The 22699-nt window shown below is 53.2% G+C and overlaps 1 protein-coding gene across 1 annotated transcript in view; it reads right to left on the reverse strand.

The window, feature by feature from the left end:
* KCNQ4 (potassium voltage-gated channel subfamily Q member 4) overlaps positions 1–22699 on the reverse strand; it is an 83687-nt gene that overhangs the window by 29492 nt on the left and 31496 nt on the right. Inside the window, exons 2-3 of the mRNA XM_044424963.1 lie at positions 4215–4305; positions 46–172 (exon numbers count right to left, since the gene is read on the reverse strand). Coding sequence (XP_044280898.1) covers positions 46–172; positions 4215–4305 — 218 coding nt within the window. The remainder of the gene's footprint in view (positions 1–45; positions 173–4214; positions 4306–22699) is intronic.

Here is a 22699-nt window from a genome sequence, read left to right on the forward strand (position 1 = left end):
GCGGCAAAGCAGGCGCCAGGTGCCAGTGGCACCGCGAGGGCCTACCTATGACGCAGAAGGGCTTCCGGGCAAACCGAAAGCAGCCCTGCCAGCCTCTGTAGCGACAGCAGCAGCCCGCCGACCACACGCGGATGATGTACTCCAGCCCGAAGACCACAATCATGACGAACTCCTGCAAGGGGTGGGGAAAGAGACAGAAAAATCAGGGGTGGGGCTGGCAGCAGGCGGCTGGGCAGGCTGGAAGGCAACCATCCCAGTGAAAGGAAGCAGCCAGTGCAGGTGGTCTCCTTCATTCCGAGCTCTCAGAATTCCTGGGAGGAGAGCAGGGGCAGGTCGGATGTTCCCCCAGGAGGGCTGATTAATAGGAAAATCCAAAAGGCAAAGAAAAGCATTCTCCTAAGAAACCATGAAATTCTCTCTCCTTAGCCTCAGAAATCATGAAACTAGGAAATTCACATTTGGAGAGGGATGCTAATCTGGAGGATTTTCAGAAAGAATTAAAAGTTAGGGCTGAGGATATTTCTGCCCATTACCAATTGCTGTAATAGCTGAATGGAACCTCCAAGTTAGGGAGCAGTCTACCTTTGAATCCCACCTCTGGGGAAAAACAGCAAGAGAGCCCTGCTGCCTGCCGGCCTGGAATTCCTGGGGAGAAATCCTGATCAGGAATCTCAGCAGCTGAGAACATGGGAGTCGCTATGGGCATGTGGCCAGTGGGGGTCAATTCATCCCCCACATGATCAGGCTCAGTAGCTCACAGCTCCACCCAGAACGCCAAAGAAAGGCTCTGTCTTTCTGGAGATGCTGCGAATTGAACCTGGCACCTTCCGCACACAGGGCACGTCCTCTCTGAGCCTCAGCCCATCCCTTCCAGCTTCCTGGGTCTCACCAAAGGTCCACCGGCGCCCACACCGCCTTGCCCTCAGCCCATCTGCACAGCCCCCCATGTCCCTCCACGACCCCTCTAAGCATGAGTCAATAGAGCCACGTTTTCCTGCAGTCAGCTTTTTCAATGTTTTGGTGTGTTGCACAAACAAGCCCCTGTTTTGCTTACTGGAGGGAAAAGTCACACGGACCTTCTTAATTTAGTCTCCATCTCTCCCGAAAGAAATCCAGCGTCAGCTGTCCCTGACAGTTTGGGGTGAGCTGCATTTTTAAAGGTCCTGGACTTGGTCCTCCTCCTGCCCCCAAGTTGCCAGTCGAATTTTCTGTGGCATCCAGGAATGCAAGCTATCAAGCCTATGCCTTCCTGCTGGATCAGCCCAGAGGGCCATCTAATCCGGCAGCATATGCCCCAGAGAGGCCGACCAGATGCCTCCCGGAGGCCCAAGCGTTGGGCATCCATTGCTGTTCCTCTGCCCTAGTCCTTCCGAAAGCAGAGCCCTTCCTCCCAGACCGGCCAGTAAGATCCCTGGTACCTCCCACAGCTTCGCTTGAGCAATCTCCTTCCCTCTGGTCTTTTATCACCTCTCCTTGCTCCACTCAGGTCCAACCGGCCTTCCTCACTGGCCTTCGCCTGATGCTCTGAGTCTTCAGTGCTCCTCCTGAAATCCCCTTTCCTGGCTGCCTGTCCACTCTCAGATCCTTGTTCAGAGCCCTTGTTCTTGCTGTCCCAACCGCAAACAGCCCCCAGCCCCCGGCAGTCCCAGACGCTTCAGCCTGCCTCCCACAACACCTGCAGGTGCCCTGTCTCTGCTCCTTCCCTCCTCCCTCCTCTGCTAAATTCACCCTTTCTGCAAAGCCTTCTGCACAAGCCCCTCGTTCCCGAACTGCAGCCAAGCCTGGGCACAAGAGACGGCGAGGAACACAAGTCCTCCCCACGCTCTGCCCTGCCTTTGTCCCCAGCTCTGCTTGCCTCTCTTTCCCTCATTGTTCCCCGGCCATCTATTTTTAGGCTGGAGGTCTCCTGGGCCTGCTCCTTGCAAAGAGCCACGTGCACAAATGGTGCCACTGAAGTAAACAAGTTAAGAGACGCGCAGGCAGCTGCGGAAAGGCCTTGGCTGGGCCTAGCCAGGCACGGCGCGCGAAGAAGAGCTTTTCCAGCCGCTCCAGGTTTAAAAAGCAGCATGGAAGGAAACAGCAGGTGTGCCTGGCTGGGTGGGGAGAACTCTGCCCTTTTCTTTCCTGTCTGAGGTCTTCAAACATCTGGAGACACACAGCGTGACAACCAACCCTCAGGGGCCGAGGATGGGCTGAGTGTGGGTTGCTGCATTGTCTGAATTCAGCTGCTGGGGGTAACCAGCCAGTTGGTTAACCTCAGACAACCCATGAAGAGAACTGTGGCTTGCTGCTGCTGCTGGGTTCAGGCAACCCCCATCCCAGTAACGGCAACAATTCAGTCACCCGTGCTCAATCCTTGAATGAGGGCTACCTTGCGGAGTGAACCCATACAGACTGCTGGTATGAGCAGCTGAGAATTCCTCCTGGGAATGGTGCAGAGACAGAGTGCAGGCGGTGTTCGGACCCAGTGGGTGGGGGCTGAACAATTCCCCCTTGCCTGCTAAAGACATTCTTAATGCCACGTACAGTTTGGCTCCACTGGAGCTCTGTAGCCATCACAGCATCTTGCGGGGCAGTGAATTCCTGAAGCCCAGCCTTGTATTGGACTGCCACACCCCACATTCCCCAGCTAGCTTGGGGAAACTGGGCTTAGCATCACAAAATGCCAGATTAACAGGGTTAGGGTTGAGTTCCGAGACATACAGGGTTACAGGGCTGCAGCTGAAAAGGGGGTGGAGAACAGCTCAATCACCGCACAAGCTCCTGGAGCTTCTTGGGCGGGGCTTTCAGCCAGATGAACTGGGCCTCCCAGCAGCTCCAGTCCAACTCGGTAGCCACTGGGCAACACTGGCTGCCTCACCACACTTCTTAAAGTGCTCAGCCTAGTGCTTGTGGGGTCCACTCCGGGCAGCAAAACTGTCCTGGGACGTAATCATATACATGCACATGGTGCGCATGTCGTGAGCGAAGTTGGCTGGTGCCAGAGGTCAGACTAGATGGCCCAGGAGGCCCCTTCTGACTCGCTCTGTTTCTATGTTTCTATGATTAAACACTGAGAGCCAGCCAATTTCTAGCCTAGGAATGCATATTTAAGTTGGCAGTTAATTGCTGCCAGTAGTTTGTTTTGTGTTTATTTCAAAGATTTGCACCCTGGGTACCTGAGGTGTTTGCATGGCATATGCCAAACTCCAATTTTAAATGCAACCCCATCAAGCATTTCAGTTTAAAATATTCTTGCTGGGTTTCATCTTTGTTGAATTGGCTGACAAATGCCCTGCATGCCTGGACACCAGCTAAGTTCTTCTGCCTGTCTAGAACGTGCGGAAGGGAACAGCGCAAGTGCAAGGGCCATGCGAGCGCGCAGCCAAGCCAGCCAACCCCTGAAGTTCAGCGGTGAAAAGGGGAGAGGGGAAGATGGCAATTCCAGCCATTCCAAGAAGACGGGGCTAAACAAAACAGGACAACATCAAAATGCCCAGTGGAATACAGAGATGAAGTCTCAGGATGCTGAGAACTTTTATTCCAAGGAGTGGGATCAGAACCGCATATTTTTTCAACATCTGGAAACTTTGTCCTATCCCAAGTTGACAGCCCTGCCAAAAGCAGAAGCCTTCCCGATGGGCCAGACGACAACTCCCATCCCGCAGCTGCGAGAGGATTTCAGCCGAGGAGTGTCCCAGAGGCCTGCGTGCCGCCTCGGACTCCTCCGCCCAGAGGGAGAGGCTAGGAGGGCCAGTGGGGGAGGCCTTGCTCTCGGCTCCTGGCACTCCGGAGCCCCTCTCCTGACCAGCCAGCTGCGGGGAGGTGGCTTGCCACCGTTGCCACGTCCCCTTCACTTGGCCCAGCCCATTCCACCTCCTCGAGGCAGCTCACATGGCGACTCGGGGGGGGGGGTGAGGCAATGCCCCCCTCCTGTCGAGACACAGGCCTGGCAGGCGGCCCATCCAGAGGCCCCATCCCTGCACCAGTCCTGGGCAGGTGCGTGGACGGTGATGAGGAGGAGCTTGGGGGAGCACAGCGGGGCTACCCCAGAGAAGGAGCCCAGCCCCCTCAGGAGAGGCACTGCTGCCCCACGGCACAGGATGGGGAGGCAGCACGGAGGGTGGGGGACGGCGCTGCAGGAGAGGCGGATTCATGGGATGACGAACAGCCTGGACGATGGACAGACACAGAAGAGGGGGGTGGATGAGGAGGGCGCCACAAAGCCCCCTTACCAGAATGAAGAGCCACTGGTTGGCGAATTTGTGATGCTCTGGGATGGTGGAAAACACAGACAGGACCAGACAGCTGAAGACCAGGAGAAATCTGGAACAACAAAAGGAGGGGAACATGGGTTAGCATGTGCCAGAGCACTGGCTCCTGCTGGTTCTTCTTCCACCTGGAATCCTCGGCCCAGATGTCGCCACCCAGCCCCGACGTTCCACGTCAGGCACAGCTCCTGAGAGAGCCGCCTCCGACTGTCCAATGTCTTTCCTGACCGCCTTTCTTTTTTGAAGAAAATGAAGCTGACGGTTCAATTCTGGATGGAAGCCCTCAAGACCTTGCCTGTGTAGCTCCTGAGCACCATTCAAAGTGCAAAGCAGCAAACAAGCACGTGCCAAACGTCCGCCAAGGAAAGGGCAGGGCAGCAAATCCGTCAGTGCAGAACAACAGAACACAAAGATGGATCAGGCTGTGTCCAGAAGAACTCACTCCCCCAGCTCGAGCGGGGAAAGGCTCCAGGTCTCTCTTCCCCTCCTGGGTGCTCACCCCACTCCCGCAGCTAACATCAACCAGGGGAGGTGGGAGCTAAAACCCAGTGCCCCAACTCACCACTTGCTCCAGTATTTGCCAGTAGCTCTCACAGGAAATGGGGCAGAGTGGCAAGAAACACAGAAACACACAAAAACAGAGCGAGTCAGAAGGGGCCTCCCGGGCCATCTAGTCTGACTCCCAGATCCAGCCGGCTCCGCTCACGACATGCCCACCATGTGGACGTCCAGCCTATCCTTGGACACCCGCACCGATGGGGCCTCAACCACCTCCCATGGAGGTCCATTCCACACCCCAGGGATCCTAACCATCAGGAAGTACTTCCTGGCAGCCGCCCTAAATCTTGGTTCCCTGAGCTTTGCTCCATTGGAACGTGTCCTGCCCTCCACTGCAGGGAAAAACAGGCCTCATTCCACCTCCGTGTGACACCAACTCACATACCTGTATGTCGCCAACAGGTCCCTCCAAGTCCTCTCCTCTCAAGGCTGAAATGCCCCAGCTCCTTCAGTCTCTCTCCATGGCTCATCCTGCAAACCGGCCACCATCCCAGTGGCCCTCCACTAGGTCCAACCTTCACCAATGCCAACCTTGCTATATCCCTCTTCTAATGGGGGGCCCAGCGGGTTACCCCGGCGCATGGGTGCAGTTTGCCCTTTCTGCCTCCGGCACCAGGAAGCTGCGCAGGCTGTGCCCAAGTTTCATGCACCACCAATCCAGCCGCAGGTGGCGAACTCTGGCAATAGATGGCAGCATGGAGCAGCTGACCGAGCCAAGAAGCGCAGAAAGTTACCCCGAGAGGAACAGAACCAGTCTTGTCCTTGTGTGTGGGGGGTCCTAGCTCCTGAGTGCTCCCATGCAAAATCTCCCGGGGTTTGTGGGGTGGGGGGAGCTGAGCTGCACATTAGAGGCGGGGTGTGTCTCAGTGCCCTCCCTCAGTGGAGGGGCAAGGCCCTTGGCAAGTGCGTGGTAGCGGCCCCTTCAGCAAGGACTCTGTCGTGTGCGGATGTGGCTTTTCCCCCTTCTTTGTTCAGGATCCAAACCCCACCTTCCTGGCCCAGGACTTGAATGGCTGCAGGATATGACGCCTGGGGGACTGGGTGCGAGAGGCAGGGGCAAGACCAGCTTCTGCATCTGGGGGATGTGCCCAGAGCTGCGCCTTGTGTTCAGCAAACGCAGCATTTGCGTTTGTTGCCTTTCTTCCAAGTACGTGGGACGATGCCTCTGCCCTCCCCATTTAATCCTCGCAACAACCCTGTGGGGCAGGCCGGGCTGCGAGTGCGGCCTGGGTCGCACAACCTGCCAAGAGCTGTGAGACATTGCCTCTTGTAGGGTTAGCCAAACCCAGAATGTTGCCCAACAGGTGTTGTTCCCCTCCCGACAGGCCACCCTGAGAACCCGTGGTCTGGAACAGTCCACCCTAAAATTATGACTGGACCCATCTTGAGCACCATTTTATTGGTAGAAAGGTGGGTGATACATTGAATGAATAAATGAGCTTAAATCTATAAATAGGGATTACATTTATTTAATCTTGAATTACTAATTGATTATATTTATATCCTGCCTGAGGAACCTTAGGTGGTCTACGTGGTCCTCCTTCTTTCCACTGCATTCTGCCAACAACCCTGTGAGGTAGGACAGACAAGAGTCAGTGACTGGGCCAAAGTCACCCAGTGAGCTTCATGGCTGACTGGGGACTAGAACCCGGATTCCCTGAGTCCCAGTCCCATGCTCTCACCACTGTACAACACCACTATATTTTTTTACCATGTAAACTAGAGAATATTAAAGTCTGTACCACCATCTTGCTTCCAGTGTTGAGACCAGAGCCTCTTCCCCAGTCCAGTGCCCTCTGCATGTGCCAGGCCACAGTTCCCAGCATCCCCTAGCTAGTCACACTGGCTGGTGGCTGCTGAGAATTGTAGTTCAGCACATCTGCAGGGTCCCTGTATGGGGATAATTATATTATTTATGACATCATTTTATAAGTACCTGGCCTGTCTAGCAAGAAAAATGGCACTCAGGTGGACTCACAACACCAGATTCAAACAATTAGAAAACAAAGATGTTAACACAGAACAAGAACAGAAGAAAAACAAAACCCAACCCAACAGATTTCTTGACACCCCAAAAGTCTGCTTGAGGAAGGTATTCTGCCTACCAGCAGGAGGACATCAGAGGGGTTCCAGGCATGTCACTGAAAATACCGAAGGACCTGGCACATTATTATATATTTTAAGCACCTTCCACTCACATTTCAGCAAGAACTCTACTGCCCAGAACCTGATCATACAATCAGCAGACTAAAGTGGAAAGAGGTTTCTTAGACTTTGCTTTAGATCTTTCACTCCAGACTGCAAGCAAAGAACTGCTCACACTTAGAAAAACAACACGAGGGAAACTACCACAGCCTCTTCTTCTCCAGGCAGGCCGCCTTGGTGGTGGGAAGGAGTCGCACAGGCTGCCCCTCCAAATAGCTGCAGTGGAGAAGCGCAAGAAATTCCGTAGGGCTTGAGATGGCTGACCTCACAGATGGTTGGCGTTGTTGGAAATGTGAGAAGGAGTACTTAAAAAACAAGCACCACCAAAATGGGCAAGTCTGATACTTTTGACATTTTGGAAACTTCTTGTGTCGAGTCAGAAAATTGGAGCCAGAGGCACCAAAAAAACAAAAAACAAAAAAACGGATGCAAAGGATGCAAGTCTCACAGCATGGAACAGACACCCGAAACACAAAACTCATCAGATCTCAAGACTGCCGATTCTGGCGGTTTCTAAAAGGTGGATGGAAACAAAGGGAGATGCAGCCCGCCAAGAGTGCATCTGTTTTCTGATCTCTTCTGGGGAAGAAGGGGGGATCTTTGACCAGACTCCCAGCTTGGCTAGGGTGGTGCCAGGGGGCAGGGGGAAGTGACCTGGCTTCCGATGGAAGATGCTCTTGCCCCAGTGCGAACAAACCAGCAAAGGTTTGCTCAGAGCTTTCCAAAAGGAGTCCGACCCACCGAGCTTTCAAAGGTACGGAGGAAGTGACTGGGGTCAATGGAGCTGGTTTTCCTCCAGTTCGGCTTTTGTGCCCAGTCTCTGCGCGTCTGCGATTCCTCTGCTCAGAGGCTAGTGACACTCAACCTAGTCCCTGCAACTGACAGGCAGAATGAAGCCTCTGGATTGGTTGTGCTGCTTTTAAATATGCAAAGCCCTTTTGGTGGTGGCACCCAAAAAGCAGAAGCCTGCTTCCAGGCATGTTTGCCTGGCATGCATGCCATCTTTCAGGAATCACACAGAGCCAGGCCTGTTCTCGTGTGAATTTCACAGCTCTTTCACAGCTGGGAGCACTTAAATTGGATTTTATGTTGCTTTTTGAGCTTTCCACGACCACCTCTATTTATTCGGATGCTTCATTGGCCCAGCTCATAGCTCTTCTTCCTCTTCTGTATTTTAGACTTAGGCCTCCCCATGGGCATCAGTTGCAAAAGCAAAACATAAACGCTGTATCGAAAAACAAAATAACCCCAGAGCAGATATCAATGGAAGCCCACATGTAGTGGCAACAGACATGGCAGACTGGTCCACGCAACCGTTTCTCCACCACGCCAGCTTCCCAGAGCCAGTGTGGGGCAGTGGTCTGAGTGCTGGGCGGGGGACCCAGGAGAGCCAGGGTTCAGTCCCACCATGAAGTCCCCTGGGTGACTTTGGGCAAGCTACTTGCTCTCGGCCCAGCCCACCTCCCAGGGCCGTCGGTCTGAGGATAAGGTTGGGTGGAGGAGGACTGTGTGGCTGCCTTGGGTTCTCCACAGGAGGAAAACCGGCGGGATGCGGAAAACCGCAGCATCACTGTCATCGTAGTTACGGTGAATCATAGTCAGTAAGTCCGATGCAGAGAGCTCTGTGGGCAGGCAGGTACCTGCTCTCTGAAAGGACATTTCTCTCTGCAAAGCAGCGCTACTCCTACAACTGGGCTGATGAAGCTATTTCGAACCTTCTTCCTTTTTTCTATCCAGGCGTCCTTAAAACAGATGAAGAGAGGGAGAGGCTTTAGCACAATTAGCAAAGAAAAGAATTAAGGGGGAAACAAAGATTGCTGAAGACAAAGGAATGGGATGTGTGCAAAAATTTTCCCCCTGATCCAGCAATTCTAAATATGGAACGTGGAAAAGATCGGGCCACCAGCTTGCATAACTGCATGTTAAGACCATCCATCTCCGAAGGCAGCGTCCTGCCCCCAAGACCCAGAGGCAACAGTGCCAGGAACATGCGTGGATGTGACAATACAGCAACACAATTTACACCAGGCAGGAGGGGGCAGGCAGTCAGCTCTCACAAGCAACATGCCCGCTGCCACATGCGGACAAATGCAGAGTCCAGGGGCCAGACTCGGGAGGGCTGAATCCAGTGAGCCCCACCCGCTGCCCTGTCCTGCCGATGGAGCCATGACAGAAGCATCTGATGTCACAACGGGGGCGAAGAGTGTGCAGACAGAGAGGTTCTGCCCCCCTTCTAATATCAGAACGGGATGTCAGGCCGACAAACGGATCAGCAGAACATTTCAAATGTGGGACTGGCCTGATGCAGAGTCAAGCCATTGGCCTGGGAGCTCAGTGGAGTGCAAGAACCATCACTCCCAGCCAGACCACCAGAAAGAAAAGGCTGTTCCAGTTCAACAGCCTGCTCCCACCCACTGGCTGGGTCACTGCCTGGGGAAGCCCAAAGAAAAGGTGGCCGCTGGGTCCCAGGTGGGGGTCGCTTCTGCTCTGGGAGGCTCTCTGCAGCTCTCCGGACTGGAAGTGACCACCCAGCACCTTCTCCTCCATGCATGAAACGCTGTCAAGGGGTGCTCCTCGCCTGGTGTGCACCATCTGGAGAAGGGCTTCTGGCTGTCTGTTCTCAGTCTCACCAAAGTGCCCCGTGGGACGACCACACCAAGGACTGATGTGATGCAAGAGGGATACAAACAATGCCTCCCCTTCTCTGTGCATATGTCAGACGTTTTACTACGACATCACAGCACGACATCCGCACTGCTGGATATTCCGGAGAGGTAAAGGTGAGCATGCCTTTTTGGTTGCTCTTTGGAACCAGATGGGCAATTTGTGTCACACCTCGTGTGGCCCTTCAGAGCAGGACGAGTTCCTAAAAACCCTCCTGCTTTGTCACAAATACCTACCTCTAACTCAGCTAAGAGGTACAGAGAATCATAGATCAGGAGAGCTGGAAGGGCCTCGAAGGCCGTTGCATCCAGTCCAAAGGGCACGGGAGTCTAGTCACGCCATGGTGCTGGGGCAGCAACATTTGCTCGTGAGGAGCCTGGGTCAGCCCTGCTCTGGATTCCATGGGAGACGCGGTTCCAAAACTGTTTCCCCACAGAAGAGAACCCACCACAATGAATCAATCAGCCCTGCTAAAGATAGCGAAAGACGGGCAAGCAGGGAAATGGCAGAGGCGACGGCGAGCCGGGATCCGAGCCACTCCTCTGCTGAGAGAGAGAAAGCAAGAGCGAGCGAGTGAGCGACTGAGTCCCCCACTCCAGCTCTGACATTGAATTTCTCTTCTTTTGCTGCTGACATGAAGGATTACAGTCGAATCAGCTGTAACAGGAGTCTTTGGGACCTGAAACTAATCCCCAGAAAGAGAGCTGAAGTGTAAAAAACCCTCGTGGCAGCTCCTGAGCCTTCCTGAGCTCTTCTCTGCCGCCTCCGAAGCCGCCCTACGCCGAGCTGCATTCTCCACCCCTCAGCAGAATCCCCGATTCAGCCGCAAAAATGCCGCCATGCCATCCTGTCTGCCGCTCTCCAGGAGCTTCTGGCTGCATTGCTCAGGCGCTTGCCTCAGCGGATGCCCCCAGTTAGTTGTGTTGGGCTCTAACTCACCACGCCCAGCCAGCATCTTCCTTCGGCTGCAAGGTCCTTCAGGGAGGGACCTCCCTTTCTGGAGCAGCAGCAAAGAGAGGCGGTTTGGAGAGAAGAAGTAATAGCATCCTACCCCTTTGCTTGTCAGGGTCCCTCTCTCCCGTGCTGTCCATCCGAGGCAGGCCCCCCGCCTGGAAGCAGAGCGGTGGACAGGGTTCCATGCTTCCTTCCCCTGGGAGAGCATCACCCCATCCCTGCTAACCACAGGGGAATGCCTGCTTCTTTCCAGAGCCTAAGTCTTAGTTTTCAGCCCAGGCCCATCTGCAACCGGGTGACCAGCCAGGTTTTCCGCAAGAAGTCTCAGAAGGCTGCCGTTGTCACTGTTGCCACATGCCATCAAGTCGTCTCTGGCTTATGGCAACCGTATGAACCGTGTGCCCTCCAAAATGCCCTGACCAGGACAGCCCTGCCCAGCTCCCCTAAACCCAAGGTTGCCGCTTGCCATGACGGAAGCGCCATCGTCCCAGTGCCTGGAAGCAAAGGGCGAAGCATTACGGCGGCGCCTCTCTTGCAGGTGCAGCCGGTTTGGGTGAGTGCGGGGAAGGAAGCCACCGGGACGAGGGGAGTGGCTTCCCTCTTCCATGCCTCCACACGGGCGGGGAATGCCCGATGACTCGTGGGATGTGCGACTTGCCATGTCATGGAAGCTCTGTGCAGCGCATGCGGAGGCTCCTGTGGCCCCAGGGGCTTCTTGCGCGGTGGTCTGAGGCCACTCCCAAGGGTCGTTAGGCAAATTGCACGGCGTGCAGGAAGCCAGTGTGGGTTCTCCTCCCAGGAATTGTGTCAACCCAGCCTGCGGTCCCACTGGGGCTTACTTATTCTGCAGTGGGCTGCAGCACATGCCAGCGGCCTTTCGAAGCTGCAACGGCGGCTCGTTGCAGCCCCTGAAAGGGGGGGGGGGGTTGGTCGTGCAAGGGCGGCTCATTTTATAGTGGTATTTTGTATTTTTAATTTAATGTTTATATTTTTAAATTTAATGTTATAATTATTTTTTAACTTATTGTTGTAAGCCACCCCGAGGCTTCGGCGAATGGGGTGGCATAAAAATGTTTTAATAAATAAATAATAAATAAATAAACAACCATCGCAAAGCCCACAGACTGTTGTAGCCTGGGTTGTCTGATCACTTGCATAGGCCCAGTGTGAGCCGGCACACTGACTTTTAGGACGGCGTCTGTGAGCACAGATGCTCATCGTGGTTTAAATACGCATCAAGGCTCAGCCATTGTGCAAACCGGGTCGTTCTCAGGGGCTGCACATTTCTGTCAGCCACATAAAAAGCACCACTGTGGAAGTCTTGATATTATGCAAGCATACGGAAGTGTCCATCAGGAAGGATGCAATTCCAGCCAGAACTGCAGGACTTTATCTGAATAAACAAGCATTAAATGTCCAAAGAGTTGACAGTTGTGGTCAATCTGCCGGTTCACACACATTGGCAGACAGCCCTGCCTTAGAACTACTGACACCTTCGATCCAGATAGAAACCACTTCAGCATCTAAACTTAGCCACCCCCTCAGGGGCTAGGAGGTTTCCTTTCATTCCCTGGTATTCAGTTGCACAGTGAGATCCCAGCCCTTGGCACCGGTTCAAGGGGAAAGCGGGGGTGCGTGTGGTCCCACCTCCCCACCTTTCTGCCGCCAGGCTGCCTCATGCTGCTCACCAAAGGACGGCGGAAGAGGAGTGGAGTCTTTTCTTAGCCTGTCGTGTCAGCAGAACACGAGAGGTATTTGGGTAGTGGGGACGTGTGGTTGTATGGCAGAGGGAGACGGAGGGACAGGTAATGCCTTTAGGAAAACAAACTGTGCACTGACATGCCCCTGAGCTGGGAAAATTGAGGCAGGACCTGCTGCCAACTCACCACAGCAGAAAGAAAATGACGCGAAGGACCTGCCCACACAGGCAGCCCCATTCCAGGTGAAGGTGCCAGAGGTCACATCTGGGGCCTTTCCTTTATTTCTTATTTCTACCCCACCTTTTGCCTGCGAGGAACCCAAGGCAGCTCACCGTCACAACAGCCCTGTGAGGGAGGTTCATGACTGGTCCTCTGGCTGGGGAAGTTGCACCAGATGGTGGCATTTAAAGCCATCAGAGCGAAGTCCATGCGGGCAAACGGTCAAGCAGCAGCCAGGGCCGGGGCTCGAGGACACCCCTTGGAGGAGGGGTCCCAGCCTGTGGTCGGCCTGCATCCCACATCCTTCCAGGGAAACTGGCTTGGCGGGGCTGTTTGCAGGTGGCCTCGAATCCCCGCAGAGCTTGTCTGACCCCAAGTGCCCTCGTGCCCAATGGGAGCATGCAAAGTGATCCCTCCCCTTGGCGGCAGCCGCCTCTCAGAAACTACCACCTCGTCTCCAACCTAATAAGGATGATTTTAAAAGTGTGCTGCTGCTGGAGAAGAAGAGACGGTAATTGTGCATCTTCATCCTGCGAGATGCTTGGCCGAAACACCGGGACAGCTAATGCTCCCACCGGAAATGCAGGAGGACTCTCTCCCTGCTGAATTATTAACAAGCCCCTTCTCCCCATTCAGCATTTCTGATGCTAATGCTTTCCAAACTGGAGCCCAGAGGCGGCAAACGGGCTGCAGCAGCGAAGGGCCGATGAGCAGTCCAGAGAGAGGGCAGGTGATGGGAGGGGGTTGTGAGGACAAGGGTGGGAAGGGTCCCTGTCCCACACACAGGGCCAGCCAGGCAGGTGAGGCTGGGGCACCTCCATGGGTGGGTGAGACGGTGATGCAGAGAGGAAAGCTTCAGAGTTCTTTTGGCAGTGGGAAACATTTTGGGCCAAGCTGGGCCGATGGAAGAGGGATGCGCTCCATCAGAACCCAGTGGAACCAAACAGGTGACAAGAACCCGGAAGCGCCTAGTTCAGCTTGAATCATCCCTGCGGGAGGAGATGGGAAGGTTTCCAAGTGCCCACATGTAGAAGCAGAGGGAACAGGTCATGAGCCTATGGGGAAGCACGGCTACCAAGCCAAGCTCTATGAGCAACAGCAGAAAATGCAGGCACCAGAGATTTCTGGGCAGGGAAACGATATACAGGGGCTTGGAGGCGAGTGGCAGAGGTTTCCAAGCCTCATGGGGTGCACTGGTTTGAAAGGGGAACCTAGACATAGTGGACAGCACAGAAATCTGGAGGGGTGGAGAGAACCAGTGGGGGGTGGTCACTTCTGGAAATGAGTTCAATGGAAAACACCAGGAAGGACACACTGGAACTCTGCGTCAAAGGGGGCACAGAGTCAGGCACACGAGAAAGCCCAGAAGGGGCCGACTGCTCCACAGGAGTGCTCTGGGCTCCAGCACTTATTTCGTACTAAGAAAATACTAGCACCTAAAAGACCAGAACACCCAGGGGGATCTTGGGATGCAAAACAAAGCCGGGGAGGCTCCAAAGGGACTTCACTTGCACCCACACTGCCTGGATAAATGCGCTTTCCGGGCACTGCAACAAGGTTAAATTCCTCAGTGCCCTAAATGAGTGTGTCCTAGAATAGCTGCTCGTAGAAGCAGCCATAGGGAAGGTGACCCTGGTGTAATCCCAAGGGGTGTCACCAAGGACCCAGAACAAGATAAACGTTGGACCAGTGCTATCTAATTTAATAATATATTTAAGAGGAAAATAGCCAAGGAAACCCAACAGCCATGCAGGATAATTGAGCAGTAGAGCTGGAGGGCCACTGGGTCCATTTCCAGCTTGGTGCAGGATTTCAAGTCAAACATGAAGGTTCAAAAGATGGAACTGCTCTAAAACAAGGGAACTGATCAAAAGGAAGTGGGAAGGTGGAGCTGAGAGGGTCAACCCTCTTCGAATGGTCACTCAAAACCACAACAGAAGCTCAGCTGGAATAAACACCACAGCTTAGGAAAGGCGGCTTCAAGTCCAGGAGGTATAATTAATGAACATTATCGAAGAAGCTGCTAGAGAGGAGAAAAGAGGGCTGCCTCCAGACCACGGAGGTCCTGCCCAAATGAGGAGAACAGCAGGGGGCACAAGTTGCCCAACAGAGATGCGAGCAGACCACAAGAGATGCGAAAAAGCATTCTGAAGAGCAGATTGCTGACCTCATCAAGACCAACGACAGAAGTGGGGTTTAAAATATATATCAGAAGCAGGGAACTGCCTTAGCTGGTTCGTTGCACAAAAATGAAGTTAAACATCTACTAAAGGAAGATATGGAGATTGCAGAGAAGCTGGCTGAATTTTTTTCACCGGTCTTCACTGCAGAAGATCTATGACAGATACTCTGCCTGAGCGGAGGGAGTCTGAGGCAAACAGTCGTGACCAAGATGAAGTTCTCAGCCTTACTGACAAAAGTGACAGTTGGTTAACAGCCGGGCCCTATGTCCTAAAATGCTTAAAGAACCCAAATATGAAACTGGTGGGTTTCTGCTAAACATATGCATGCTGTCCCTCAGATCAGCCTCTGTACCAGAGAAGTGGAGAATGTCCCTGAGAACACCATTTTCTAAAATGGGATCTGGGAAGTTACAAGCCAATTAGCTTAACATCTATCTCTGGTATATTGGCTGAAAATATTATGAAAGATAAAATGGTGTAAGCTTATAGAAAAACAAGCTCTGCTGAAAACCCACAAAGCAGAGTCCTGTCTCACTAACCCACTAGAGTTATTTGAGAGGTTTAGTAAGTGCATGGACAGGGGTGATCCAGGAGACATATTAACTTCAACTTCCAAAAGGCTTCTGAACAAAGTCACTCGCCAAAGACTTCCGAGAAAATCTAGCAGTTGTGGAGTAAGAGGAAGGGCCCTCAAACAGCGCCCAGTTGAACAAGACAAAGCAGAGAGGGGGGCAAGCAGGCAGGCAGCGGGATCCACAGGGGTTGGTATTGGGGCCAGGGTCCTGCAATTTACTCATGAAGTTTCTGGAATTCCAGGTGAGCAGAGAGGTGGCCACATTTGCTGATGACACCAATTTGTTTAGGGGAGTTAAAACCAGAAGGGTTTCTGAGGAGCTCCAAAGGGATCTCTCCAGGCTGGGAGGACTGGCTCAAAGTGGCAAACACAGTTCAGTGCAAGCAAGCGCAAAGGGGCTGGGGCAAAACCTCCCAGCCTCGAGTACAAAGTGCTGGCGGGACCCGAGCTAGGAGGGGCTGATCGAGAGAGATCTTGGGGTTGCGACGGTCAGTTAGGCGGAGTCTGTGGCTGGCTCAACGCAAGTTTCACGGCGAGGTGGGGACTGGAACACAGGTCTCCAACGTCCCACTCCAGCACGTGGAACCCCACACCACACTGGCTGTCCAGATGACTTCAGATAAGCCACAACTCTGTGGGAGACCACATGTTGTGTATGCTGAAGTGCAGGTTAGAGACATAGAAACAGAGCGAGTCAGAAGGGGCCTCCCAGGCAATCTAGTCTGACCCCCCGCTCCAGCTGGCTCTGCTCATGACATGCCCACCATGAGCATGTCCAGCCTACCCTTGAACACCCGCACCGATGGGGCCTCAACGACCTCTCTGGAAGCCCATTCCACACCCTCGGGGTCCCAACTGTCAGGAAGTGCTTCCTGGCATCCAAATGGAACCTTGGCTCCCTGAGCTTGGCTCTGTTGGAGCGCGTCCTGCCTTCCTCTGCAGGGGAAAACAGGTCTCTCCCCACCTCCGTGTGACACCCCCTCACATACCTGTATGTCGCCAACAGATCCCCTCTGAGTCTCTTCTCCAGGCTGAAAAGACCCCGTTCCCCCAGTCTCTCCTCATATGGCTTCCCCGGCGGCAAACCGGCCACCAACCTTGTGGCCCTACACTGCACTGATTCTACCCTGGCTATATCCTTCCTGTAATGTGGAGCCCAGAACTGAACACAATCCTGCAGTTGCGGGCGCACCAGAGTCATACAAAGTGGCAGTAATACCTCTCTCAATCTAGAAGCCATGGTTAGATTCCTGCTCTTCTCCAGGTGTTCCAGGAAGGAATCTGGTCTGAAACCCTGGTGAGCTGCTGCTGCTGCCAGACTGTGTTGACAATACCAGACTCTGCTGATGAAGCGCCTGACTCACTCTGCAGTGCTGTTCCCAAATCTAAGCTCATAAAAGTTAAGCTGTGGCGATTTCCAGGCTGAGCACTGCCCTGCCACCACTCTGCACTGTGGTGAGCCAGGTTGCGGCACACACCAGGGTCTGGATGGTGCGATCTGGGAAAAAGAACGGTGCAGCAAGGAGAAGATCCCGGCATGCGGCCACGCCTGCCCTCTTTGCTGACACAGGGCTTAAGAGCAGGGGAGCATGTCTTTTGTAACTGGAATCTACACCTGAGAATGCACTATCCCAGTTCAAAGGCTGTGCGAGATGGCAGACTGGACAGTGAAGCTCGCCGTTGTGCTTAGGTGCAGCGCATGAAGTCACACTCATATGTGCTGGAAATAAGTTGCATCCAAGCACACACACACACACACAGATTACCTTTTAGAGACCCAAAGAGGGTCCCAAAACCTGAAGAATGGCAAGTAGCAACTCTAGCCTTTGAGCAAGGCATTCCCAAAAGACAAAGAGGGTTTCATGTTGGCTCACCGATTTACCAGGGACAGAGAAGAAAACGAAACAAAAGCACACCCTGGGCTTTATAAACACAGGTCATTGGCATGCAGATGAGTCCGAAAGTGCAAGCAACCTGGGGCAGGGCCGAGCCCCACGAGCTTTTCCTGGAATGGCTCTGTGTAAAAATGAAGTGCCTGGCCTCCCGCCCGGGGAGCGGAGCAAAAGGGACATTCTGCAGTGGGCAAGGAGCACCTGAAGGCTGCTTCGAGGAGCTTAATTGTTTTAATATCTGCACTAAGGGACACATGAATTGTTTATAGGCATGCCAACTCCTCTGTGCTGGAATGGGGTGAGAGGAGGAGCAGGAGAACAGCCTCATGCTACAGGGAATGCCTTGTTCAGAGACTCTCTCTTCCATTCAGCCAACGGGGAGGTAGGGCAGTACAGTGGTTAGCATGCTGGAGCGGGACTTTGGAGGCATCATCCTCTCTTTGCCAATGAGCTTAAGGGGGATGCACTGGAAGCCACCCCAAATCTCTCCCACAACCAGGTGAGGCGTTGCTCAGCTTTGTCACTGTCCAAGGGCCCATGAAGGACGACTTCAAGGCCAGCCTCTGCTCTCCAGCTGTAGGGTCCTTCACCTTTAAGCCAGACTTCAACAGGGCATCCCTTCAGGGCATCCTTTAGCAGTGATGTCATGGAGCCAAGCTCACAGGGATGTGGTCGTCTCACATTTTTACTGGCAGGGGTGCTGATATCACCTGCCACCCCTTCCCCAGAATTTCCTATCTCCTCTGAGTTTACCTGCGACCCTGACAGATGTTGGTAGTATTGTTCCAAGCTGTTCCTGTTGCAAAGGGCAGCAGTTTGGAGTCACTCAGTCTTGAACGGACAAGATGCAGTGGCTGCACAGAAGATGTGCTCACAGTGGAGATGAAACCTGCTAGGACTGCTTTCCGGATGCGCATCAGAACATGCCTTTCAGATAGCTGGTCTCACAAGGTGGCTGCCCACATTCCAGGTGCAACTCAGTCCCTCCACTCAAGAGTGACTTGGGGGTTTCTTCCCTAGAAAGCTTTCCTGGTCCAGACATTCTCTACCCCACCTTGTAAGCAGCCCCCCCCTCCCCACAATGCTTTGGATTGCCCCACACAGAGGCCTGTTGGGTAAAACCACTGATACTATGCCGATAATTGAGCAACATCATCAGTTTCCACCCCTAATCATAAGGTTGCAGCTGCTTTAAAAAAAAAAAGACTTGGCTTCTCTGCCTTTGATTGCTTAACATGTTAAAATTCAGCAGGTGATGCATTTCCTACCAGGGAGAGAAAACATGATGGGAAACATAGAAACAGAGAGAATCAGAAGGGACCTCCTGGGCCATCTAGTCTGACCTCCGGTTCCAGCCAGCTCCGCTCACGACATGCCCACCATGTGCATGTCCAGCCTATCCTTGAACACCCTCACTGTTGGGGCTTCAACCACCTCCCGTGGAGGCCCATTCCATACCCCCGGGGTCCTAACTGCCTGGCATCCAAATTGAACCTTGGTTCCCTGAGCTTCGCTCCATTGAAATGCTTCAGTGACTCCTCTGGGTTGGGCCATGTGGCCAAAGAGTTCGCAGCCTGGCCGGCTGTGACCTCCCTGGGTGGCCCACTACACTATACCCGATACAGAAAGTGGCAGTTGCTCTTTTGGGTTTCGGCACAGTACGTATTTACTTGGTTGCCGGGATGTGGAGTTCTGAGCCAGCCCTTTGTGATGGAGGCTGCAGCTTCCAAAGTTGCCCTTTGACTGCCTGGACTTGGTGGCAGCAAGATGCTCCTTCGGGTGCCTGAGCCCCAGTCCGCCTCCACCCCAGCAGCAAAGCAGCAATTCAGGGTGGGAGTTGGTGGGCCACCCCCAGAGAGCTTCAGGCAGAGCCCCCAGGCCATTTTAGTGGTCTGTGACCCCTCAGTCCACTTCCTTACACTTTGGCAGGCAGTCACCGGATGCCCACAACTCTGAGGCATGCTCCTCTCCAGAGGCTTCCTTCGGAGCGAGCAGCCCCCATCACCCCTCCGTGTGTCCCTTGCCCAGGCTGGGCATGACTTGGATTTCCCTGACGAGACCGTCCACGGAGCGCATGCCGCAGGCTGTCGGGAAGGGAAGCAAAGGACCCGAAGGGGAATGGAAGGCTAGGAGCTCCGAGGCACTTTTCCCCGTGACGCTCAGGGCCTCTTCCCTTGCCGAAGTGGTCCCCATCAGGGCTCTACCCAAGAAGTGTTGCCTTTGACCGCAAGAATGCCCGGTGAGCAAAAGCAGTCAACTTCTACCAGTGCCTGGGTGCCCCAAGCGTCTGGAGCCGCTGCCCACCCTTGGGGGGTGAGACTCTCCTGGCAGAGCCAGTCACAGGACTGGAGAGGATTGTCCTTGTGGGTTCTGGCGCTGTGTGCATGCGCTTGGTTGCCGGGATGCGGCGTTCCGAGCCAGCCCAGGCCCTTTGTGACGGAGGCTCTGAAGTCGCCCTTTGACTGCCTGGACTTGGTGGCTGCACGAAGCTCCTCTGGGCAGCCCCTTCCGGCTGTGCCTGAGCCCCCCTCTGCCTCCACCCCAGCAGCAGTTCAGGGGAGTGTTGATGGGCCAGTCCCAGACAGCTTCGGGCAGGCCCCACACATCATTCTGCTGAATGTCATTCCAATTGCTCACATGATGCCCCCCATCCCAAAGCAGGTTCTCCAGCTGCTCTGAATTACTGGGGGTCCTTTCCCTACTTTGACTTTGCTCTGCTTCAGTTTCTTAGATTTCAGTTTGGATTTGCACCATTTGGCATGCATGCTAAGTACACGCGTGTGGCAATTCCCCTAAGACAACGCCCCACTACGTCCTAAAATCTGCAGCGTCTCCAGTCTAGCACACAAAGTGCACACCAACATCTTCTTGACCCTCAAAGGATCCTGGTTTTTACTTTTATTTTTTAATGGAGAACACAGCATGCTAACCAGTAAAGGGTTGTCCTCCTACACCATCTGTATTTTGGATTTGAAGGAGTAGCTTTGTATTTTCTGCCTTGTCTTTGGGTTCTTGGGCAGATCCCAAATGTTCATCTATACTGCTCCGAAATCCACTTTCAGAAGACAGGGTGGTTTGCAAACTCTTTGATGAAATCAGCACAGAACATTTAAAAGATAACGGGTTTAAAGATAATGGCGAAAGGAGAGGTGCTCTCAGTGGTCAGTGACCAAAGAGGCCCACACACAAGACATTAGCATGGTCTTTCCCACTGGGGAGAGGCAAGCGGTGTTTCTCTTGAAGTTGTAATTATTTATAAATCTGCAGGTTTTTATGCACATGTGTGCCCACCTTGTCCTCTTTTGGGAGCAATACATTTCCTCTTTTTTGGCTACTCTATCTAAAAACCTCTGAGGGATATTCAAAGGAAGGTCATAAAAGGGAGGAGGAAAAAAAGCACAAAATGCATTTAAAGAAAGTTCTCACATCCCTACTTTATGGAATTTGCCAAAAGCAAAATCCGAAAGTGAATTTGGAGTGTCTTCTTCTGATTAAGAGTGTGGAAACTCGAGGAAGGGAAGGGTGCAAAGAACGCCAAGAAGTCAAGCAAAGTTTTTTGCAACAGTTTTGTGCTGTTTTTAGCTTTTTTCCACAGTTGCAAAGCTCAGGGAGAAAACAAAGTAGCTGTTCACTCAGATTCACAAACCTTTGTATATCAAGTTCAACATTCCCAACAATGACTGTTGATTTTTGAGGTTAGTAGACACATTCATTTTCATTTCATTCCGTTTCTACACTGCTCCATGACCCAGATTTTGAGGGCCTCATGAGCACTCTCGCAAAATGTCTGCCTTGGTGGAGGAGCCTTGTTATTCTTGCTATGTGCCACGAAGTCTTCCCCAACTTTTGGAGACCCTGTGCACGAAAGCCCCCCAAGTGTCCTTGTCAGCCCAGCTCAGCTCTTGCAAATTCAAGGCTGGGGCTTCCCTGATGGAGCTGACCCATCTCACTTTGGTCTTCCTCCTCCCTTCCAGTTCAGTTGTCTTTTCAGTGAGTCCAGCCTTCTCATGGCTCTCCCTGCACTATGACCAAGTTTTGCCATTCTTGCTTCAGCCAAGTTCGGGCTTGATCTACTCTAGGCCCTGCTTGTTTATCTTTCTCTCAGTCCAGGGTACTCTCAAATCTGTCCATGTTTGTGGCTAGTCACAAAATCCTCCTTTCCCAGAAGGCAAACTGGTGAAACTCAAAGAAAAGTACAGCCATCAGCACCATGTCTTTTGATCCTACATAAAGATGGTGCTGAAGGTGCAACCAAGGACAGTGTGACAGGTCAGCATCCCACCCTTTAAAACGCTACAAATGTTCAGAAATAAAAATCAAAAGGGGCAGGGAACCTGCTGAGCACTGAGAGGTGCTGATGAGCGCCAGGTTGGAGGTGCTGCATTTAAGGATAAGCACACAGGGTGCATAGGAACTGAGGTTTGCTGGTGACTGTTGGCCTGAGGATGCCCATGGCACCGGTTGGGACAGCCTGAGAACCACGGAGAGCCATGGATGTCCTGACCACCTGGAGGGAGCTCCTTGGAGCAGCTGCCTCCAATGAGGCGCTCACAGCTGCGGATATGACTCCATTTGAACCCATCCATCCCAGCCCTGGATGTCTGCCCATCTTTCTGCTTCCCCTTTATAATCCCAAAAGGGGATTAGCATCTGAAGAAAGGGGTTACAAGAAGTACAGCATTTGAGAAGGATATTCTATTAACTGGAATCACCTGCTAGGTATTAGTGTCTAAACACTTTGCTGAAAATTGGTTAAAATGTGCACTCCCCGATGAACACACACGATTTTGAAAGGGGTTCCTAAGCAGCTTATCGAACAGAGTCACATGTGTCTGTGGGTAACGAGCAGGACTCTGGCCCTAAAATGGAGAAGGGGGCAGATTGGAAGGGCGGAGGCTCTCCGTGGCTGCTAGGGCTGCCGGCCATGTGCTGCCTCCCTCACCAGAGGCAGCATGTCTGCAGACACCAGCTGCTGAGGAGCGGGCCAGAGGAGGCCTTGCACCCATCCTGCTGGAGGGTCCTGTGGGCAGCTGGTCTGCCGCCATGTGCTCGTGCCGGAGGGGCTTTTGGTCTGATCCAGCAGGGCTTTCATTATGTGCTCATGTTCTTCGGGGTGAGGTGAAATGCACAAAGGGAAGGCACAGGTGCAAGACATATCCACCGTTGCCAAGAAGGGTGCAAAGTCAATAGCTGATCTGACCATGTGTTTTGCCAGGTCCACAAAGCGAGCAAACGAAGAAGCAGGATGAAATACAGTGAAGCTCTTTGCAGTGATGACATGCACTAGATGTGCGACAAGGGTTTGGTTCCACACTGTGAATGCATTTGCCTGCTCCTCTGGTTTAAGTGTCCCCTTTGTGACCTTGCGTGGATGCGGGAAACTTCCCAATCTGGCGTTCGCCAGATAAGTTGGGCTACCATGGAAGGCAGCAGGGTGGAGCAGTTAGAGCAGTGGACTCTCATTTGGGAGGTCCCCAGTTGGCCATAAAGCTCACTGAAT

This window comes from Varanus komodoensis, unplaced genomic scaffold (assembly GCF_004798865.1).
Source record: "Varanus komodoensis strain SLA01 unplaced genomic scaffold, ASM479886v1 scaffold15, whole genome shotgun sequence".
NCBI lineage: Eukaryota > Metazoa > Chordata > Lepidosauria > Squamata > Varanidae > Varanus > Varanus komodoensis.